This window comes from Neomonachus schauinslandi, chromosome 15 (genome assembly GCF_002201575.2).
Source record: "Neomonachus schauinslandi chromosome 15, ASM220157v2, whole genome shotgun sequence".
Taxonomy (NCBI): domain Eukaryota; kingdom Metazoa; phylum Chordata; class Mammalia; order Carnivora; family Phocidae; genus Neomonachus; species Neomonachus schauinslandi.
This window is the reverse complement of record NC_058417.1, coordinates 14662025-14684746: the sequence shown is the minus strand read 5'-3', so window position 1 is coordinate 14684746 and position 22722 is coordinate 14662025. Positions and strand designations below refer to the sequence as shown.

The window sequence follows — 22722 nt, the reverse complement described above, 5'->3', positions numbered from 1 at the left end:
TTTAAGATTTATTTATTTATTTGGGGGGGGGGCAGAGGGAGAGGAAGAGAATCTCAAACAGACTGCCCACCAAGCACAGAGTTCCACATGGGGCTCAATCCCAGGACCCTGAGATCATGACCTGAGCTGAACCCAAGAGTCAGACGCTTAACTGATTGAGCCACCCAGGCACCCATCTTTATTTTTTTAATGGATTTTGCTTAATTGGGGTTCAAAGCAAGTGTTCCCTATCATCAAATCAACTAAATGCTTACCTGTAAAAACCATTCTTAGCTGATGGCCATATAAAAACAGGCAGCAAGATGGATTTACACTGCAACTGTAGTTTGCTGACCTCTGCTTTAAAATATTATCAGATTGTACCATTCTCTCAAAACCCTGTGAATTAGTTTTCTTCTGTTGTGTAACCAATACCACAACTTCAGCAGCTTAAATACCCATTTATTATCCTCACAGTTTATAGATCAGAAGTGCAGGTGAGCTTGGCTGAGTTCTCTTGAGAAGGGTCTCACAAGGCTGAAATCAAGGTGACCTCTTATATGGAAGACCTGGGAAAGAATCCACTTCTAAGGTCATTCAGGTTTTTGGTAGAAGCCAGTTCCTTACAGTTGTAGGCCTGACATCCTCAGTTCCTTGCTGGCTATTAGCCAGGAACTACTCTTAGCTTATAGAGGCTTCCTGCATTCCTTATGTGGTCCCCCTCCATCTTCAAAGTCAACACAAGCACATTCACATCTCATGGTTTGAATCTCTTTGAAGTTCCTTTATGCTACCAGCTGGAAAAAAATGCTCTGCTTTTAAAGATGTCACCTGATTAGGCTAGGACCACTCAGATAATTGTATCTCAAGGTCAACTTCTGGGGGGGGGGGCATCAGTTTTTGAAGTCGGCCTACCCCACCCTGCAATAATTTCCTACTCAGAGTCAAAAGACAAGGCACTTAGGAGGGCCAACATGATTTGTGCCACCTGCCATCCCCCAATCCCCATGCCTCTCTGATGTTATTTCCTGCTCTTCTCCCTCTGGCTTATTCTGTTCACTCACACTAGCTTTCTTGCTATTGCTTGAACATGCCAGACACACTCCCAACCTGGGATCTCTGTCTGGAGTACTCTTCTCTCAAATATCTGATTTGTTAGCTTCTATATCTCCAAGACTTTGCTCAACTTCCACCTTTTTTTTTTTTTTTAAGAGAGAGAGAGAGTGTGTGCACCCAAGTGTGGAGGGCCAGAAGGAGAACAAGAGAATCTTAAGCAGGCTCCATGCTCAGCATGGAGACTGATGGGGGGCTTGATCTCACAACCCTGAGATCATGACCTGAGCTGAAATCAAGAGTTGGATACTTAACTGACTGAGCCACCCAGGTGCCCCTCAACTTCCATCTTTTCAATGAGACCACATCTGATCACACTATTTAATACTACAATCTGCACTCTCACTCCTGGCACTGCCTATTTCCCTTACCCTGTTCTATTTTAATTTTTTTTCTATTATACTTAGCACCTTTAACATACCATATACTTTGCTTATTTATGTTTATTGTCTGTCTCTCCTTGCCAGAATTAAGCTCCTCAAGGGTAAGGATCTGTGTCTATTTTTTATTTATTTTTAAAGATTTTATTTATTTATTTGACACAGAGAGAGAGCACAAGCAGGGGGAGCAGCAGGCAGGAGGAGAGGGAGAAGCAGCCTCTCCGCTGAGCAGGGAGCCCGATGATATGGGGCTTGATCCCAGGACCCTGTGATCATGACTGGAGGAGCCGAAGGCAGCTGCTTAACCAACTAAGCCACCCAGGTGCCCCTGTGTCTATTTTTTATTCACTAATGTATTTTTCTTTTTTTTTTAAGTAAACTCTACTGCCCAATGTGGGGCTTGAACTCATGACCCTAAGACCAAGAGTCACATGCTCTACTGACTGACCCAGCCAGGCGCCCCTCACTAATGTATTTTTTGTGCTCTAAGCATCTAGCACAGTGGCTGGCACCAATAAAAATTCACTGGATGTTTTGGGAAACTCTTGTTTCAACTTTCTATATATGTATGTACATACTAGGTTGTGATAATAAAATAGTATTTTTACCGAGAATAGTCAAGAGAGTTTGAAAAATACTGGGGTAAGACTATATGACTTAAGTCCTTTCTCAATTTTAGCACTTACAAATTTCTATGTGTAGCTAGTAAATGTCCACTACATCTTTTGGGAGATGGCAAAGTTCACAGTCGAGTTTCTGTAGCAAGGCATTGAATACTGAAACATAACACTGACACCAAAAAAGCCATTAGCATCCCTGCCTGTTCTATAATAGTAGGTTAGGAAAACCTGGAAATAGCAAGAACTGCTGAATGCCCCAAAATATAAAAATCTGAACTTAATCCTTCCATGAAAAGGAGACAGAACTTGAGACCAAATGACAAAACAGAACATTTCTTAGATCAAGATTTCTCAGGTTAAAGCTTTCACACACTTACTGAAGCAGCGAAGAGGAGTGAAGAAAGATATCCCTTAAAGTGTCTGCCGTAGAAATTGTGTCCTGAATGGACTTTGGGAGCAAAGACCACTTCTGAAATATGTATGATTTCCACTCATCCACAGGCAGATCCATTCTACTTTAGGTCTATAAAATGAACAAGAAAATAAGGAATTCAGATTTCTACAAATGCACAATTCTAGAAAAAAATAAAGATTTCACTCAAGCAAATGTGAAGCAACAAAATCAATTCTTGTGGTCTTTTTCTGTGGTTTACATGCTGAGGATCTATTTTCTCTCACACCTATTCACTGAACATTGTTTTATTCAGAAATATTTACTGAAGGCCTACTTTGTTCCACACACCAGGCTTGCCTCTTAGACCTCCATCTTCCCAAGCTCAAGTCAGAAACCTGAGACATCCCAGATTTTTCTCTCTCTCCCTAGCTACTATTAAATTAACAAATGTTTCTATCTCTTACACAGTTCAGTTTTTTCTTTCAATCCCCAGATCATTCCTTTAGTTCAAGTCCTCACCATCTCTTGTCTGGCATCCTTTCCACGATCATAACTAAGTCTCCATGTCCTCAGTTCCCTGCCCTACCCCCTAAATTCAATTCATCCTCCACACTGAAACAGATGTCAGTCCTCTGCTTTAATCAATGCTCCTCCAAGCATTTAGGGAAGCCCAGTACAAATTTGACCCCCGGGCTCATTTTCTAATGCCCAAGTCTCACCTCTTCCTTTGTACCCTACTATCCTGAGCTACTTAGAGCTATCCCCAGCTTGCCTGGCTATTCACCTCTCTAGTTTTTGCATAGGTTATGCATTCTTCCGGGAGCATCCCTACCCTCAGAGTCCACCTCGCAAATCTGCACACACCCTTCAAGACCAAGTTCAAATGGCACCTCCTCCAGGAAGCCTTCCCTGATTTTCCATCTGTGCGTGCAGACACACTTTGTGTCTCTCCTGAGGCCCGTATTATGTCTACCTGGAGTTACGGCTACTCACTGCGGTAACTCCCTCGACAGACTATGCTCTCCTCTGAGGGCAGGGACCGGATCCTATTTACCTTCGGAAATTCCCCACTGTGCCAAGCTCAGGGTCTAGCAATGGCGGGAGCTCGGCACTCGGGTTGCTGAAGGAATCGTTACTGCTTTGCCTACGGTTAGCAGCAGAGCTATCAGGGAACAACTCTAACTCTCTTCTGGGCTAACAGTCGGTCTGCCCGTCAAAGGCCGAGCCAGGTTTTTTCCCCGAGGACCGTCTCGGAAAGCTTCCGGTACAGGACCCCGCGCCCAGAGAAAGAACCCGCGTCATCCTTGGCGCGCCCCACGGCTCGGGCCCCGCCCCAGGCGCAGTCGTCGGGTGACTAGGTCCTGAACCCGGGCTCTGGTACGTCACGTGGGCTACCTCGGCCAATGCGGTGGCTGCTCCGCCCCTAAGCCCGCCCCTGTGACTTGCGCATGTCAGAAGACGGGGGTGGTGCCTACAGCTACTTGGCGCAAAAGCTTTGGAGCGCGTGGGGTCCCGTAAGTGAAGCAGAGGCTGCGGAGAAGCCGGAGCGCGCGAGTTGGCGCGGCGCAGTCATGGTGGGCCACCTGAGCGAGGGGGCCATTGCGGTGAGGAGACGCCTGCGGGCAGGCGGGCTGGGGTGGCGGTGGGCCCTGGGGTTGTGGGGGTGGAGAAGGGAGAGAGGAGCTGGAGGCAATGGGGAGAGAACGCGGGAGGGGAAGATAAAGGGGGGGGACCGTCGGGTGACTCCCTAGAATTCTCACCCTCTCCTCGAATTTTTACTGTCGTCTTTTAAACATGTCCATGTTTTTTTCTACTTAAGAAAACGAAGCAAAATTAACTTGATCGTCCCCCATCACCCTCCTGCGGCCACTCCCTATCTCCTCCCCGTCCCCTGTCCACAGCCAAACTTCGAGAGTTGTCTGTTTTCAGCTCACCTGCCGTTAACAGACTCCAATCCGTTGTTCCCTCGATCACTATAGAAAGAACCCTCGGCAAGAACCCTGGCAGAAATTAGCGGTGCTTCCAAGTCGTTAAATCTAACAGACACTTTTCAGTTTTTAACTTAACCAGAATTCTCAGTAGTGTTTGAGAGTTACTTCTTTTGAGCAGTTTTGAGCATTACTTCTTTTGAGCATTACTCTTTTGGCTTCTATGGCTTGGCTTGGCTTGTCTTTCCTCGTTTTATTTGCGGGTCCCTCATTGTAAGTTTTTGTTTACTCAAGGTTATGTTTTAGGCCCTCTTCTACCAGGACAATCCCATTACCAACTATGTCAGTTGCTCACACATTTTTTTGTCCGGAGCCACCTTTATTCTGAAAGATAAACCTCTGTAATATGTCTGCCTACCTGATACCTCAAAGGCATTTTATATTCAATATGCCCCAAAGCAAATCCGTTATTTTACTAAGTTTGGGCCTCTTGGTGTTCCCTATCTCGATGAATGGCACCATTATCCATTAAGATATGCTAGCCAGAAACTGTGGAATCATTCTTCCTGCAAACTTCCATCACCTTAGATGTTCAGTCCATCACCCAATCTGGTGTTTTACCTCCACACATACCTCTTAAATCCATCTACTTCTCTTCTTCCACTCTGGCACCATTGTTTCTTGCCTGGACTACTGACTTCCACCCAGCATAACCTCCCCTCCCACGCCCACACACCTTACCATCACTGCATATTCCCACTTGTTCTCTCTTCCTTTCCAGCCTTTTGGTTGTTGTTTTTTTATTTTTTTATTTTTTTATTTTTTTTTAAAGATTTTATTTATTTATTTGACAGAGAGACACAGCGAGAGAGGGAACACAAGCAGGGGGAGTGGGAGAGGGAGAAGCAGGCTTCCTGCCGAGCAGGGAGCCCGATGTGGGGCTCGATCCCAGGACCCTGGGATCATGACCTGAGCCGAAGGCAGACGCTTAACGACTGAGCCACCCAGGCGCCCCTGTTTTTTTATTTTTTAAATTTTAACTCCAGTATAGTTAACATACAGTGTTCTGTATGGTTAGCAGCAGAGCTATCAGGGTCTAGCAACTGCGGGAGTACAATATAGTGTACAATATAGTGATTCAGCAATTCTGTACATTACTCAGGGCTCATGAAAAGTGTACTCTTTAATCCCCTTCGCCTATTTCCCCCATCCCCCCACCCACCTCTCTCTGGTAACCATCAGTTCTCTATAGTTAAGAGTCCGTTTCTTGGTTTGTCTCTCTCTTCCTTTTTTTTCCTTTGCTCATTTGTTTTGTTTCTTAAATTCCACGTATGAATGAAAGCATATGGGATTTGTCTCTGACTGACTGACTTTGCTTAGCATTATACTCTCTCGCTCCATCCATGTTGTTACAAATGGCAAGATTTCATTCTTTGTTATGGCTGAATAATATTCTATTGTATATATGTAACATATCTTCGTTATCCATTCATCTACCAGTGGACACTTGGGCTGCTTCCATAATTTGGCTATTGTAAATAATGCTGCAACAAACATGGGGTGCATGTATCCTTTTGAATTAGTGTTTTCATATTTTTGGAAAACTACCCAATAGTGCAATTAATGGATCCTAAGGTAGTTCTATTTTTAACTTTTTGAGGAGCCTCCATACTGTTTTTGCACCTGTTTGCATTCCCACCAACAGTGCACGAGGGTTCCTTTTTCACATCATCCTTGCCAACACTTGTTTCTTGTGTTGTTGGTTTTAGCCATTCTGATAGGTGTAAAGTGATATCTCATTGTAGTTTTGATATGCATTTCCCTGATGATGAGTCATGTTGAACATTTTTGCATGTGTGTTGGCCATCTGTATGTCTTCTTTGGAGAAATGTCTGTTAATGTGTTCTGTCCATTTTTTAATTGGGTTATTTGTGTTTTGGGTGTTGAGTTGTAGCAGTTCTTTATATATTTTGGATACTAAGCCTTTATCAGATCTGTCATTTTCAAATATCTTCTCCCATTCACTAGATTGTCTTTTGGTTTTGTTGACTGTTTACTTTGCTGTGCAAGAGCTTTTTATTTTGATGTGGTCCCAGGAGTTTATTTTTGCTTTTATTTCCCCTGTCTCAGGAGACCTATCCAGAAAGCTAGGCTTTCTGTGTTAGGTCATAGCTTTTCAGCTATGGCTGATGGCAGAGAAATTACTGCCTCTGCTGTCTTCTAGGATTCTTATGGTTCAGGTCTCACATTTAGATCTTTAATTCATTTTGAGTTTGTGTTTGTGTATGGTATAAGGAAGTGGTCCAGTTTCATTCTTTTGCATGTTGCTGTTCAGTTTTTCCAAAACCATTTGTTGAAGACTGTCTTTTTCCCATTGTATATTCTTTTTCTCCTTCATTGAAGATTAACTGACCATATAATTGTGGGTTTATTTCTGGGTTTTCTGTTTTGTTTCATTGATTTGTGTGTCTGTTTTTGTGCCAGTACCATACTGTTTTGATGACTATGGCTTTGTAATATAACTTGAAGTCTGGAATTGTGATGCCTCTGGTTTTTCTTTTTCAAGATTGCTTTAGCTATTTGAGGTCTTTTGTGGTTCCTTGCAAATTTTAGGATTATTTTAGTTCTGTGAAAAATGTTATTGGCATTTTGATAGGGATTGCATTAAATGTGTAGATTGCTTTGGGTAGTATAGACATTTTAACAATATTTATTCCTCTAACCCACGAGCATGGAATGTCTTTCCATTTCTTTGTGTCTTTTTTCTTTTTTTTTAATTTAAATTCCTGGTATATTCCATACTCTTGCACATTCTTTTCCCATCTCCCTGTGTAGTTCTTCACTCTCCCCTCCCTGGCTAACAGTCTTCAAATATCAGCTCAGTTAGTTCTTCAGAGAAGCCTTCCTTGACTTACTAGCCTAATTCCCTTTATTTTGAGACCCTAATTCCTGCTTGTTCACTTATTAGCTGTGTGACTTTGGGCAAGATACTAAACTTTGCCTTTTCTCTTCTGTAAAATGAGGGTAATGATACCTGGTACCTATTGCCTAGGGTTAGTGGGGAATTAGGTGAGCTATTACATTTAAAGTGCTTAGTCCATGCCTGGTACACAGTAAATGCTCAGTATATGTTATCTCTTATTAATAATCACAGATGTAATTTTATACTTATTTACTTTTTATTTGACTAATATTAGTTACTTTCTGTCTTCCCCACTGGATGTAGATTCTTTGAGGCCTGAAATTACATCTTTTTTTGCTCAAAATAGTCTCCTAAATACCTGGAGCAGTGCTGGCAAGTTTTAGGTATCCAGTAAATGTTTGCTAGTTGCATTTGAGGCAGTGAAAAGAAAGGGACAGAGATGAATGGGGAAGAACAGTTGGCAGAGTGGAGTGACTATTTGAATAAATTAGGAACAATTAAACCTGAGAAGTGATTGAAAATTGTAGTTCTCATTTACTTATAGCTGCTACCTTGTGCTTAAAAAAAAAAAAAGATTTATTGGGATGCTTGGGCGGCTTAGTGGGTTGAGTGTCTACCTTTGGCTCAGGTCATGATCCTGGGGTTCAGGCATCAAGGCCCACATCGGGCTCCTTGCTCAGTGGGAAGCCTGCTTCTCCCTCTGCCTGCTGCTTCCCCTGCTTGTGCTCTCTGTCTCTGATGAATAAAGAAATAAAATCTTAAAGAAAAGTTAAGAGAGAGAGAGCAAGAGCGTGTGACTGAGCCACCCAGGCGCCCCACCTTGTGCCTTTAAGACAAATTAAGACTTGTTCTTCACTTTTATTTATTTATATTTATTTTTATTATTTTTTTGTTCTTCGCTTTTAGAAAGAATGATTATGGTGTTAATAATTTGATTGCTTGGTTTTTGCTGTATTCAAAACTTTGGAAACATATTTCCAGTGTTAGGTCAAGTATTAAGTTTTATTCATAAATGACAAAGAAAATTTTTGTGTTTGTGGTGACAGTGTGGAGAACCTTTGCCAGCTCTGATTATCATCAGCTAAAGCAAGTAGTATCATTTTAGTTCAAAAGACACAGGCCCAAAGGGTAAGCAACTAACACGTAAATAGTAGAGGCATTTGGGGCAAGAGCTAATATCATAAAAGAGATTATGCATATAAGTATTGTGGTAAATCGAATAAATAGCATTTGTATCTTAATTTATTGGGTAATATAAAGAAAAGGGAAAGGAACTAATATTTTTGCCTTTTCCAATGTGCCAGATACTTTATCTATAGTAGTCAGTACTTACAGTAACCCTGTAAGGTAGATTTTCATAATTACCTGCATCTCACAGATGAAGAAATTAAAGTGCAGAGAAGTTAAATAATTTGTCAGTGAGGTGAAGATTTGAATGCATGTGCCCTTGACTATTACATTCTGTTGCTTTGTATTTCTTTAATTGAAGTATAATTGACATAGAGTATTCTATTAGTTTCAGGTGTTCATCATGGTGATTTGGTATTTTTATACATTAGGAAATGATCCCCATAATAAATCTGGTTACTGTCTGTTACCGCACAAAGTTATTACATTGTTACTAAGTTCCCTGTGTTGTGCATTACATCCCCATGACCCATTTATTTTATATCTGGAAGCCTAAACCTCTTTTTTTTTTTTTTTTTTTTAAGGATTTTATTTATTTATTTGACAGCACAAGCAGGGGAAGCGGCAGGGAGAGGGAGAGGGAGAGGGAGAAGCAGGCTTCCTGCTGAGCAGGGAGCCCAATATGGGGCTTGATCCCAGGACCCTGAGATCTCAACCTGAGCCAAAGGCAGATGCTTAACCAGCTGAGCCACCCAGGCGCTCCAAGCCTGAACCTCTTAATTCCCTTCACCCATTTCACCTGCACCCCCAGTCACTCCCCACTCTTATAACTAATAGTTTGTTTCCTGTATCTATGAGTTTGTTTCTGTTTTGTTTTGTTTTATAGATTCAACATGAAATCATATGTTATTTGTCTTCTCTGTCAGGCTTATTTCATTTAGCATAATACTGTCTAGGTCCATCTATGTTGTCACAAATGGTAAGATTTCATTCTTTTTTATGGTTGAGTAATACTCCTGTGTGTGTGTGTGTGTCTTTATCCGTTCATCTCTTTATGGACACTTAGGTTGCTTCTTAATCTTGGATATTATAAGTAATGCTGCCGTGAACATAGAGTTCATATATCTCTGAATTGGTGTTTTGGTTTTCTTCAGGTACATACCCGGAAGTTGAATTGCTGGATCATATGGTGGTTTTGATTTTTAATTTTTTGAGGAGCCTCCATACTGTTTTCCATAGTGGCTGCACCAATTTATGTTCCCCACCAACAGTGTACAAGGGTTCCCTTTCATCCACATCTTTGCCAGCACTTCATACTTTTTGTCTTTTTGATAATACTCAATCTTTGGTTTTGGTTTGCATTTGCATGATGATTAGTGATGTTGAGGATTCTTTCTTTTTTTTTTTTTTTTTTAAAGATTTTATTTATTTATTTGAAGAGAGAAACACAGCAGGAGAGGGAACACAAGCAGGGGGAGTGGGAGAGGGAGAAGCAGGCTTCCCGCTGAGCAGGGAGCCCTATGCGGGGCTCGATCCCAGGACCCTGGGATCATGACCTGAGCTGAAGGCAGACGCTTAACGACTGAGCCACCCAGGCGCCCCGAGGATTCTTTCTATTGGCCATCTGTAGGTCTTCTTTGGAAAATGTCTATTCTAAAGTCTTTTGCCCATTTTTAAAATTGGGTTTACTTTGTGTTTTTATAGGTAATGTTAATTTGGAAAGTTTAAGGGAATTTTGTCTTAAGTGTACATATCATGTTGTATTACCCAGAAGATTTAATCTTATAATCACTTTATGATGACACAAATTAAAAAGAATAATAAATTAATACATGCATGTGGTTTTAAAATCAAATAGAACAGAAAGGTGTTTTAAGAAATTACTGACTTTTTGGGCGCCTGGGTGGCTCAGATGGTTAAGCGTCTGCCTTCGGCTCAGGTCATGATCCCAGGGTCCTGGGATCAAGTCCCACATCAGGCTCCCGGCTCAGCGGGGAGCCTGCTTCTCCCTCTGACCCTCTCCCCTCTCATGCTGTTTCTCTCTCGCTCGCTCTCTAAAAAATAAATAAAATCTTAAAAAAAAAAAAAAAAAGAAATTACTGACTTTTTGCTCCACCCTGACCAAGTTCTGTTCCCTAGGAACTTAAAAAAATCACCTTTACTGAAATTCAGTGTGATTTACACTTAATAAAAACTGTAATGTATATAATAAATGTATATAATAAAAACTCATCAAGATGTTTTCAGTTTGATGAGCTTTGGCAAATGTATACACCATTCCAATCTCCTGTTCCTTCCCTAGTCCTTGCTTCCAGCCTAGGTAAACCAGAGTTTTGACTTCTGGTTTTTATCTCTAAAGGTTAGTTTTGACTATTCTGAAACTTCATGTAAACTTGTATCTGGCTTCTTTGTCTCAGCAAAATGTTTTTTGAGATTTATCTCTGTCGTTTCAGTAGTTTGCACCTTTTATTTCTGCGTAGTACTCTATTGTGTGAATAAACACAATTTGTTTAATTGACCTGGTACTGTTAAATGTTTGGGTTATTTTCATTTTTTGGCTATTATGAATGAAGATGGTATGAACATTTATGTACACGTCTTTTTATGGAAATATATTTTCACTTCTCTGGGATAAATGCCTAGGAGTGTAATTGCTGGGTTATATGTTAAGTGAATATAAGAAATTGCTAAACTGTTTTCCAAAGTGATTGTGAGAATTCTAGTTGCTCCATATCCTTGCCAACACTTAGTTTTATCAGTCTTTTTAAGTTTATCCTGGTGAATGTATAGTGGTATTTTGCATCTACATTCATGAGTTGTATATAGGTCTGTAGTTTTCATTTTTCTTTTTATTTTTTTATTATTTTATTTTATTTTATTTTTAAACAGAAAGAGATACAGTGAGAGAGGGATCACAAGCAGGGGGAGTGGCTGAGGGAGAAGCAGGCTTCCTCCCAACCAGGGAGCCCGATGCGGGGCTCAATCCCAGGACCCTGGGTTCATGACCTGAGCTGAAGGCAGACACCTAATGACTGAGCCACCCAGACGCCCCAGTTAGTTTTCTTTTTTAGAATGACTTTGTTTTTTCTATGAGGTAAACCTAACATCATAAAATGAGTTGGAAAGTGTTCTCCTCTATTGCCTGACATAGTTTTATGCAAGATTGATATTTTTTTGTCTTTACACGTTAGACAAAATTTACCAATAAAGCCATTTGGACCTAGTGTTATCTCTCTTGGAATATTTTAAATTATAAATTCAGTTTCTTTAATGGATATAGTACTATCTAGATTCTCCACATTTTGTATGTTAGTTTTGATAATTTGTGTTTTTCAAGGGACTTACCCATTTAATCTAAGTTTTTTTAATAAAGTTGTTCCTAATATTCCTTTATTATCTCGTGTATGTATAATCTAATATATATGTGAATTATTGGGATGCATTTTTCATTTCTTTTTTTTTTGCATTTTGCATTTCTTTTTTTTTTTTTTTTAAAGATTTTATTCATTTATTTGAGAGAGAGAGAATGAGAGACAGAGAGCATGAGAGGGAGGAGGGTCAGAGGGAGAAGCAGACTCCCTGCCGAGCAGGGAGCCCGATGCGGGACTCGATCCCGGGACTCCAGGATCATGACCTGAGCCGAAGGCAGTCGCTTAACCAACTGAGCCACCCAGGCGCCCCTGCATTTTGCATTTCTGATATTGAGAATATTTGTTTTCTTTTTCTTCATCAGACTAGTTAGAGGTTTATCAATTTTGTTGATCTTTTCAAAGATCCAGCTTTTGGTTCAATTGTTTTTTCCTGTTTATCCATTTTCTATTTTATTGATTTTTGCTCTTTCTTTCATTCCTTCCTTCTACATGCTTGAGTTTATTCTTTTTCTGGCTTCTTATGGTGGAAGCTTAGATAATTGATTTTGGATCTTTTTTCTTTAAGCATTTTATTTTTTTATTTTTTATTTTTTTAAGATTTTATTTATTTATTTGACAGAGAGAGACACAGCGAGAGAGGGAACACAAGCAGGGGGAGTGGGAGAGGGAGAAGCAGGCTTCCCGCGGAGCAGGGAGCCTGATGCGGGGCTTGACCCCAGGACCCTGGGATCATGACCTGAGCCGAAGGCAGACAGACACTCAACGACTGAGCCACCCAGGCGCCCCTTCTTTAAGCATTTAAAGCTTTAATTTTCCCTCTAAGCATTTCTCTAGTGAGTCCCATACATTTAGATAGATTGTATTTTCATTTTCATTCTTTTAATAATACTTTCTATTTTCTCTTGTGATTTCTTTGCAAAAGATGGGTTATTTAGAAGTTTATTGTTTACAGGGTGCCTTGCTGGCTCAATAGGTAGAGCATGCGACTCTTGATCTCTGAGTTGTGAGTTCAAGCCCCAAGTTGGGTATAGAGATTACTTAAAAAAAAAAAAAAGAGTTTACTGTTTAATTTCCAAGTATTTGGAAGTTTTCTAGATATCCTATTGTTAGGATTTTTAGTTTAATTCCAGTGTGGTCAAATAACATACTCTCTGAATTCAGTCTCTTAACAAGTATTGAGACTTGTTTTATTTCCCAGCATATGGAATCTTGATGAAAATGTTATAGGTGCACTTAAAAGACCGTGTATTCTGCCATTGTTAGATTATCTAATTAGGTCAAGTTGGTTGATAGTTTAATCTTTCATATTGTTCTACGTATATTTTTTGTCTATTTGCCCTATCATTAACTGAAAGAAGTGTGTTGAAACCACCAATTATAATGGTGAACTTCTCTATTTCTCCTTTTAATTCTGTAGGTTTTTGCTTCATGTATTTTGAAACTTTGTTATTAGGTGCATACATTTTTTTTTTTTTTTTTTAAGATTTTATTTATTTATTTGAGACAGAGAGAATGAGATACAGAGAGCATGAAAGGGAGGAGGGTCAGAGGGAGAAGCAGACTCCCTGCCGAGCAGGGAGCCCGATGCGGGACTCGATCCCGGGACTCCAGGATCGTGACCTGAGCCGAAGGCAGTCGCTTAACCAACTGAGCCACCCAGGCGCCCTTAGGTGCATACATTTATCATTGTGTCTTCTTCAGGAATCAACCCCATTATTATGAAATGTCCTTTTTTATCTCTGGTAATATTCCTTGTCCTGAAGCCTTCTTTGCTTGCCAGTAATAATACATCTTTTTTCAATGTTTCATTTTTAAACTCTCTATATTTGAAGTACATTTCTTGTAGACAGCAAATAGTTGGATCTTATTCATTCTGATAGTTTCTGCCTTTAAATTGGAGTACTTGAACCATTTACACTTAATATAGTTACATGTTTAGGTTTAAATTTTTCATTTTGCTACTTTTCCCATCTGTTTGTTGTTGTTGTTGTTGTTGTTTAGCTTTTCCTGACTTCTGGATTGAGTATTTTTTATGATTTGAATTTATTTCCACTATTGATTTATTAGCTGTTCTTTGCTTTACTTTTTAAGGATTGCTTTAGAGCACTTCATCTTAGTTCGGACTACTATTATAAAATAGACTGGGTGGTGCAAACAACAGATTTAGTTCTCATAGAGGCCGGGAAATCTGAGATTGAGGTGCCAGCAGATTCAGTTCTGGGTGAGGGCTGTGTTCCTGGCTGGAAGCTGCCATCTCACTGTGTGCTCACGTGACTGCATCTTTGTGGGAAGAGAGGGCTCTGCTGTCTGTTCCTCCTCTAAGGGCAATAATTCTGATATGGGGTCTTCATCCTCATGACCTCATTACAACTAAGTACCTCCAGGGGTGCCTGGGTGGCTCAGATGGTTAAGCGTCTGCCTTCGGCTCAGGTCATGATCCCAGGGTCCTGGGTTCGAGTCCCACATCGGGCTCCTGGCTCAGTGGGGAGCCTGCTTCTCCCTTTGCCTGCCCCTCCCCCTTCTTGTACACTCTCTCTCTCTCTCTCTGGCAAATAAATAAATAAAATCTTTAAAAAAAAAAAATCTACCTCCAAAGGCTCCCATCACACTGGGGGTTAGGGCTTCAACATATGAATTGGGGGAGGGGAGACACAAATATTTAGTCTAAAATGCAGTGGTTCTCTCTCTCTTTTTTATTAAGTACAGTGGATACACAACATTATCTTAGTTTCAGATGTATAACAGCAATTGGACAACTCTGTATGTTACGCTACACTCAACATCAAACATTTTGATCTTAGAATACTCTTTTTATTTAAAGGTTTTATCTATTTACTTAGAGACAGAGAGAGAGTGAGCGTGTGCTCAAGCAGGGTGAGGGACAGAGGGAGAGCATCTCGAGCAGACTCCATGCCCAGTGCCCCATGCCCCGTGCCCCTGAGCCTGACGCGGGCCTGAGCCAAAATCAAGAGCTTGACAGACTGAGCCACTCAGGCACCCCGATCTCAGAATACTCTTAAAAAATCATTGCCCCTCTACCCCCAAGAACTTTTTTTTGTGAGATATCTACCTTACCATATTTGAAATTATAACAGATATTTTATAAAAATATTTATACATTTAAGATAATAATAAACTGCTAAATAAATGTTTTGTGAAAAACAGCTATATATTTCAAAACAAATAGAAAATTGATACTGTTTTACATTTTTGCACATTGCTTTAGCATCTGGCTTTAGAAGATATGGCAGCTAGATTTTCATATCAGCTTCTGCATTCGGTATATTGATATTTTTTGGGGGGGTGATCTATATAAAGGAAATCTGGCCTCAGGTATGTAGTTGGAAAAAGAGGGAGTATTTTAATATTTCAGGCTTCTTTTTTTGATCCTTGTGATATTGTAATATTGTAATATAATAAGAAACATATATTTAGTCTTGGGGCACCTGAGTGGCGTAGTCAGTTGAGCATCCGACTCTTGGTTTCAGCTCAGGTCATGATCTCAGGGTCCTGGGATCAAGCCCCACGTCCAGCTCTGCACTCAGTGCAGAGTCTGCTTGAGATTCTCTCTCCCTTTCCCTCTACCCCTCGCACTCATGCTAATGTGCGCACGCTCATGCGCTCTCTCTCTCAAATAAATAAATCTTAAAAAAAAAAGAAAGGGTTGGAACTTTCAACCCTAAACTCCCCCCTGCCCTGCCACTGTCCCCTAGAGAGTCAGGAGATTGATCTAGTCACCAATGGCCAGTGATTTAATCAATCGTGCCTATGTAATGGGACCTTCAGAAAGCCCCTAAACAGCAGGAATGAGAGAGCTTCCAGGTTGGTGAACACATCTACATGCCAGGAGGGTCACATACCCCAAACTCCACACAGGGACAGAAGTTCCTATGCTCAGTACCCTTCCAGACCTTGCCCTATCTACCTCTTCATCTGGTGGTTCATTTGTATCCTTTATAATATCTTTTATAATAAACCAGTAAAGTTGGGCGCCTGGGTGGCTCAGTTGGTTAAGCGACTGCCTTCGGCTCAGGTCATGATCCTGGAGTCCCGGGATCGAGTCCCGCATCGGGCTCCCTGCTCGGCGGGGAGTCTGTTTCTCCCTCTCCCACTCCCCGTTTGTGTTCCCTCTCTCGCTGTGTCTTTCTCTGTCAAATAAATAAATAAAATCTTTAAAAAAATAAAAAAATAAAAAAATAAACCAGTAAAGTAATTCCCTGAGTTCTTTGAGCCTGAGGAGGGGGTCATAGGAACCCCCAATTTGTAGGCAAGAAGGCAGAAGTGTGGGCATCCTAAGGACCCACTACTTGAGGTTGGTATCTGAAGTAAGCAAGGGAGGTCTTGTGGGACTAAGCCTCTAACCTATGGGGTCTACACTAACTCTAGTGTCAGAATTGATTTGTAGGACACCCACTTGGTATCTACAGAGAGTTGCTTCATGTGGAAAGCCCACACATACGGTGTCAGAAATGGTTGTGAATAGATAAAGCTTTTCTCTAATACTATATCAAACTCAACAAATGGTAGTTTCTTAAAGGTTAGTTGGAATGTAAAATTGGTCTTTTTTTTTTTTTTTTTAAAGATTTATTTATTTGAGAGAGAGAGAATGAGAGACAGAGAGTATGAGAGGGAGGAGGGTCAGAGGGAGAAGCAGGCTCCCCGCCGAGCAGGGAGCCTGATGCGGGACTCGATCCCGGAACTGCAGGATCATGACCTGAGCCGAAGGCAGTCGCTTAACCAACTGAGCCACCCAGGCGCCCTAAAATTGGTCTATCTTGGGGCACCTGGGAGGCTCAGTCGATTAAGCGTCTGCCTTCTGCTCAGGTCATGATCCCAGGGATCTAGCCCCGTGTTGGGCTCCCTGATCAGCAGGGAGTCTGCTTCTCCCTCTCCTTCTGCCCCTCCTCCCGCTCATGCTTGCTCTCTCTCGCTCTCTCAAATTAAAAAAAAAAAGGATTGGTCTGTCTTGCATTTTGAATGGATCTTTTGCCTATGCATTATTCATAATGTCATGCATTGGTCATTTGGAAAATGCTGGCTCATTGCATTATGCAGATCTTCCAAATATTGGTGTTTCATTATATAACAAAAATTCATGTTTATTAATCTCACTAATCAGAAAAGTTTGTAAGCATTGAGAAGCTGTAAAGCTCATTGTTGGCGAATAGAAGTTTTCAAAAGTTCTGATTTTCACTGAAAAACCCTTGTATAACTGGCGGTAACTTTCGTTTTCCTTGAAAACAGGTTCACCTTATTTTTGAGAAAATATTTACTAAATTCTGAAGTTTGAATAACCAGTCTGTCATTTGGCCTTGCAAGTAAAAATGGTGTTGTGTAAAAAAGCAGTTGGTTCAACTCACAACTCAACTGCACAAATGCTTTTCCTTGGAGTGACAGCCAGTACTCCGGTGTGCAGTGAAAGTACTTTTTGCCTACTTCCCATACTGTTACATAGAGTATTTTAAAATTTCTTTAAAGAATAGTAAGTTGTGGGGCACCTGGGTGGTGCAATTGGTTAAGCGTCTGACTCTTGGTTTCGGCTCAGGTCATGAGATCGAGCCCTGTGTTGGGCTCCACACTCAGCTTGGAATCTGTTTGAGAACCTCTCCCTCTGCCCCTCCCACTGTGCATGCGTGCCTGCGCACGCTCACGTTCTGTCTCAAATAAATAAATAAATCTTAAAAAAGAATATTGAGTTGTTTTGGCAGACTGTTAATTTACTTGCAAATCAGCTGATCCCTCAGAGACTGGAATGGGTCTAGAATAGCTTTTACTTTGGTCTAGTTCAGTTCTGTTTCTAAAGCATGCCCTTTCTGGGATTTTCTGCTGAATGCAGCAGATGTTTATTGAGTTTTCTGTCTTCAGGCTGGTTAGAACTCATCTGTATTCCAGCCTGTGTGAGCTCCACTAATTTTTCAGTTTATAGCTCTCTAATATTTACTCTTTGCCTGGCCTTGTAGAGTCTCATTCTGTGTATGCACAACTCAGAATTCAGCCAGAGACTCAAAGGAATCCCTGTGTAGGTTATTGAAGCTCTTTCTCTGTGTAGCTCCCTCATCTCTGGTACTTTGCATCCATGAAATCCAGCTAACTCACCTCCCTGAACTCTGATCTGTGCTCAGTAGGGCTACCACGTTCTTCTTGGGTTCCCTCGTCCATGCTGTGGTCTAAAAGTGCCTCTGTGCCAAAAGCCAGGATAATCATAGGGTTCCCATCATTTCAGTGATCAGTCTTTCTCTACCTGTTGTCCTGTATTGGAAAACAGTTATATATTTTTGTCCAGCTTTTTAGTTGGTGGTTGGAAGAGCTAGTCTGGTACCATTTATTTCATTTTTAAAAAAAAGATTTTATTTATTTATTTGACAGAGAGACAGCGAGAGAAGGAATATAAGCAGGGGGAGTGGGAGAGGGAGAAGCAGGCCCCCTGCCTAGCAGGGAGCCCGATGTGGGGCTCGATCCCAGGACCCTGGGATCATGACCTGAGCCGAAGGCAGACGCTTGACGACTGAGCCACCCAGGTGCCCCTGTACCATTTATTTCAGCATGGGCAAAATTAGAGGCCAGAGAACCAGTCTTCACTGCTGTTAGTTTTTCTGATGGTTACCTTTATTGAGAGAGAGAGAGAGAGCGCATGTACAAGAGTGGGGAGGAGGGGCAGAGGGAGAGGGAAACCTAAGCAGACTCTGTGCTGAGTGAGGAGCTCCACGCAGGGCCTGATCCCAAGACCCCGAGATCATGACCCAAGCCCCGAGCCGAAACCAAGAGCCTGATGCTTAACAGGCTGGGCTATCCAGGCACCCCCTGATGGTTACCTTTAAATGATGGCTTTTTAAACACAAACTAAAAGCCTGATTGATATTCTGGTGTTTTTTTGTTTTTTGTTTTTTTTAGATATTATTATTTGGGGGGTAGGGGCAGAGGGAGAAGGAAAAGGGGAAAGAATCTTAGTGTGGAGCCTGATGTAGGGCTCCATCTCACAACCCTGAGATCACGACCTGAGCCAAAGTCAAGAGTCAGATGCTTAACTAACTGAGCCACCCAGGCGCCCCTTTTTTTAGATATTATTTTCATAATTGCTAATAGAGTCAAGAGTTTTAAAATTCAAAAGGTGTAAAAAGAAGATTCAGTATGATGTCTGCCTCCCACATGTGGCCCCCACTCCTCAGTTCTCTCACAAGAGGCAACCAGTATTATATAAACATCTTTTTTTTTTTTAAGATTTTATTTATTTATTTGACAGAGAGAGACACAGCGAAAGAGGGAACACAAGCAGAGGGAGTGGGAGAGGGAGAAGCAGGCTTCCCGCAGAGCAGGGAGCCCGATGCGGGGCCCGATCCCAGGACCCTGGGATCATGACCTGAGCCAAAGGCAGACACTCAATGACTGAGCCACTCAGGTGCCCCTATAAACATCTTTTGTCCAAAAGTCCAATGCGCTATCCATTGCGCCACAGAGCCAGGCTATAAACATCTTTTTAAGGCTGCATAATACTCTAAGGATTTACTGTACTTATCTAATTCTCTATTAATGGGCACTATAGTCAAATTAATGCGCTGTTCTGAATAATGAGTATATATGTGATGCCTTTATTTTGGATGTAGTAAGTATATCCTTGTTGGTAAGCATGTATACCACTTTTTTTTTTTTTAATTTATTTATTTGACAGAGAGTGACACAGCAAGAGAGGGAACACAAGCAGGGGGAGTGGGAGAGGGAGAAGCAGGCCTCCTGCCGAGCAGGGAGCCTGGTGCAGGGCTGGATCCCAGGACCCTGGGATCATGACCTGAGCCGAAGGCAGCCGCTTAACAACTGAGCAACCCATGCACCCCGCATGTATCCCACTTTTATGATTTTATGATTTGTCTATAGTGATAAAACTTAAACTGGATTTTCAAATGATAAGCTCCAAAAAGCCTCTTTAATAATGTTATCTGTAGTTTATTCCAAATACCAAACTGTAAAAATATGTCAGATTTTGGTCATGATTTGAATGTATATCTCATTCTGTTTTTACTCTTTCAGGTCATAATGCAACAAGGAGATACATCCATAAAACCCATCCTCCAAGTCATCGTGAGTACCTTCGAATATTTTATGTCACACATTTTAAAAACTTTTATGTAATTACAAATTACATTTGATGAAGCACACACAGATTCGTCCACTTTAAGAAATTCTCTCCCTCATCCCAAAAAATAGGCCAGTCTTGTTGTAACCCTAAGAGAGGAAGCAGGCCTTTCCCCCTCCCCCAGTATTATGCTAGCCAAGGCTTTGCCTTTCTGTTCTTTCCACAATTGATGGATACTGTAAGTGCTATCATTACCACTGCCTCCTTTTCTTCCTGCCCTGAGGTTTGTCTTGCTCAAATCTGCCTTACGTGGGCCTGCAGTGAACATATCTGCTTAAAATTCTTCATTAACCCTATCATTCATTTACAGGGTTCTCAAATTTTAGTGGGAATTTAAAAAATGCATAGAAGCAGCATCCTGGATCATACCTGCAGATTCTGAGTCATAGGCCTAATGATCTCCCTGTTACTCCCAAACTCACTGCCACTCATCTTAAAGCTCTGTTTATGTACTTTACTTCCTTTGGAGGACTGCTTCTGATTTCCTTCAAGTTGTGATAAACGTCTTGGCTGTGTCCCCATGTCATGTGCGTAACTCTCTCTGTCTCTTTGCCTCTGTCTCCACCTCATTTGTAAGCCCCTTCAGGGCAAGGATATTTTTTTTCCATTTTGTATTTTTAGCGTGTTTTCTATGTAGCTCCTTATATATATTAGGTGCCTTGTCGTATCTTTTTTAAAATTAATTTTTAATCAAATTTGAGTTGAGAGAGAACAGAAGAGAATTGAAACTCATTTTATTCTCGACTATGTTGTGTTTAATAATGTTAATACAGAGACGGTGGTTGGAAAATCATCAAATCCAATTTTCTTTTGCTTAGATTTAGGTGTCAAGAGAATGGGCGAGCAGTTCAGTGTTTGTTGAACTAATGGCAAACCCACTCTCCTGCCATTTAAGTTTACTTATCCCTGGGACTGGGAAGACAACCCGACTAATGAATCAAGTTTTCTATCCTAGAACATCCGTCCCATTATTACAGGGAATAGTCCACCCCGTTATCGACTGCTTATGAGTGATGGATTGAACACTCTATCCTGTAAGTATGGTGTATAAATCTAGGAATTTGCATTTAAATAATAAAAGAACACCCAGCACTTTGATTGCAGTAATTTGGGGCATTTCGGAAATGTACATTTGCTTGGCCGTGCACTTCATTCACACAGAATTACGGCTGGCAGAGAGCATTCTTTTTTTCTTTTAAAGATTTTATTTATTTATTTATTTGACAGAGACAGAGACAGCGAGAGCAGGAACACAAGCGGGGGAGTGGGAGAGGGAGAAGCAGGCTTCCCGCTGAGCAGGGACCCCGATGTGGGACTTGATCCCCAGACTCTGGGATCATGACCTGCGCCGAAGGCTGCCGCTTAACAACTGAGCCACCCAGGCGCCCGGCAGAGAGCATTCTAACAATAGACTAGATCTAGTGGAAAGCTGCCACTTGGCTTAATTAATTTTCTCTAACTGGTGCTCTGTTTTCTTTGATTAATTTCCCTCAGGATGGTATTGACATTTAGTGAATATAATGGGTTAGCTGTCTTATACTTGCCTTTTGGGGGATTTATTTCTGTGTTGTAAACTTTACAAGGGAGAAAGAGAATTTGCAGAATATTGCTTGCTATCTCTAGTCACAAGGTGAAGAACATAGAAAAGACTTTTTGGTCTTTGTCATGAAACCTGAATGATGGAAAAAATTATTTTGGGCACTTTAAGAAATACATTTCAAAGTACCAGCAGATGTTTAACGCAGTAAATTATATTGTTTTTCACTATGCAGAATCTGAGTCGTTTTAATTTCAGGAACATATTCAAGGCATTGTTTTCCTTTGCTAGTCCAGGTGTGATCAGCTTTCAGATTGTCATGACTGAAATGTTGTGGGGACTAAAGTAATCTCTGTGCTTTTCAGCTTTCATGTTGGCAACACAGTTGAACCCTCTGGTGGAGGAGGAACAATTGTCTAGCAATTGTATTTGCCAGATTAACCGATTCATTGTTAACACTCTGAAAGATGGAAGGTATGTGGTGTTTTTCTTTGTTTTGGGGGGTTTTCTTTGGTTTTATTGTGTTGTAGAATGGGGACTAATTTTTCAACAGAGAAATCCATTGGATGCCAAAATTCATGTAGGAATCAAAGACGATGATGAGCTTTCAGCTAAGAATTTACATGAGATTTGAACTCGGGTGACTAAAACATGGCACCAAAGGAAGAGAAATATGGAAACAGATTGGAAATTTCAAAGCAGGAGATTAAAGCAGAATGCAGAACTTTTATTTCTAATTTCTTCAGAAGCACTGTTTTAAGATTCTTTTGAAGTATGTGTTAATGAAAAGGGGTTACTTTTAAGAGCAAAACTGATGTAATTAATTATGTAAGGCTGCCCCGTTTTTGCCATCTTGAATGTTTCATGGTAAACTTTATTCAGCCTATATAGAGTATGCTGAGTACTGACAGATGCTACACGCTCGAGGTGCAGTGGTGAGCAGCACTGTTATTTCTGGGTAACTGTTGCTAAAATAGGACATTTTTTGTTGGGGAGAGGCTTTTAAGCTTTTTATTTCCAATCACAGAACACATGGGAAACAAATGTAGCGAGAATTCCCCTCTTAAGAAGGGTATGTCAGTGTATGTTACAGTATTATCTGTAGTTTTGCTTTATATTTGTTTGCTGTATCGTTGTCCTTCTTTTAACTTTCAGCTTCTCTGTTCTTTTTTTTTTTTTTTTTTTAAGATTTTATTTATTTATTTGAGAGAGAATGAGATA

General features: G+C 40.9%; 2 protein-coding genes across 3 annotated transcripts in view; one reads left to right on the top strand and one right to left on the bottom strand.

Annotated features, from left to right (window-relative positions):
• The window catches only part of SMYD4 (SET and MYND domain containing 4), a 49089-nt gene extending 45425 nt beyond the window's left edge, over nt 1–3664 (bottom strand). The window contains exons 1-2 of the mRNA XM_021703981.1: nt 3541–3664; nt 2470–2615 (exon numbers count right to left, since the gene is read on the bottom strand). Of these exons, the coding sequence (XP_021559656.1) occupies nt 2470–2603 (134 nt within the window). The 5' untranslated portion in view covers nt 2604–2615; nt 3541–3664. The remainder of the gene's footprint in view (nt 1–2469; nt 2616–3540) is intronic.
• A 296-nt stretch (nt 3665–3960) lies between these two features.
• RPA1 (replication protein A1) overlaps nt 3961–22722 on the top strand; it is a 72799-nt gene continuing 54037 nt past the window's right edge. The window contains exons 1-4 of one of the 2 annotated variants that reach the window (XM_044921373.1): nt 3961–4090; nt 19859–19909; nt 20920–20998; nt 21867–21975. In XM_044921373.1, the coding sequence (XP_044777308.1) occupies nt 4058–4090; nt 19859–19909; nt 20920–20998; nt 21867–21975 (272 nt within the window). In that variant the 5' untranslated portion in view covers nt 3961–4057. The remainder of the gene's footprint in view (nt 4091–19858; nt 19910–20919; nt 20999–21866; nt 21976–22722) is intronic. The other variant, XM_044921374.1, reaches the window with a different exon arrangement.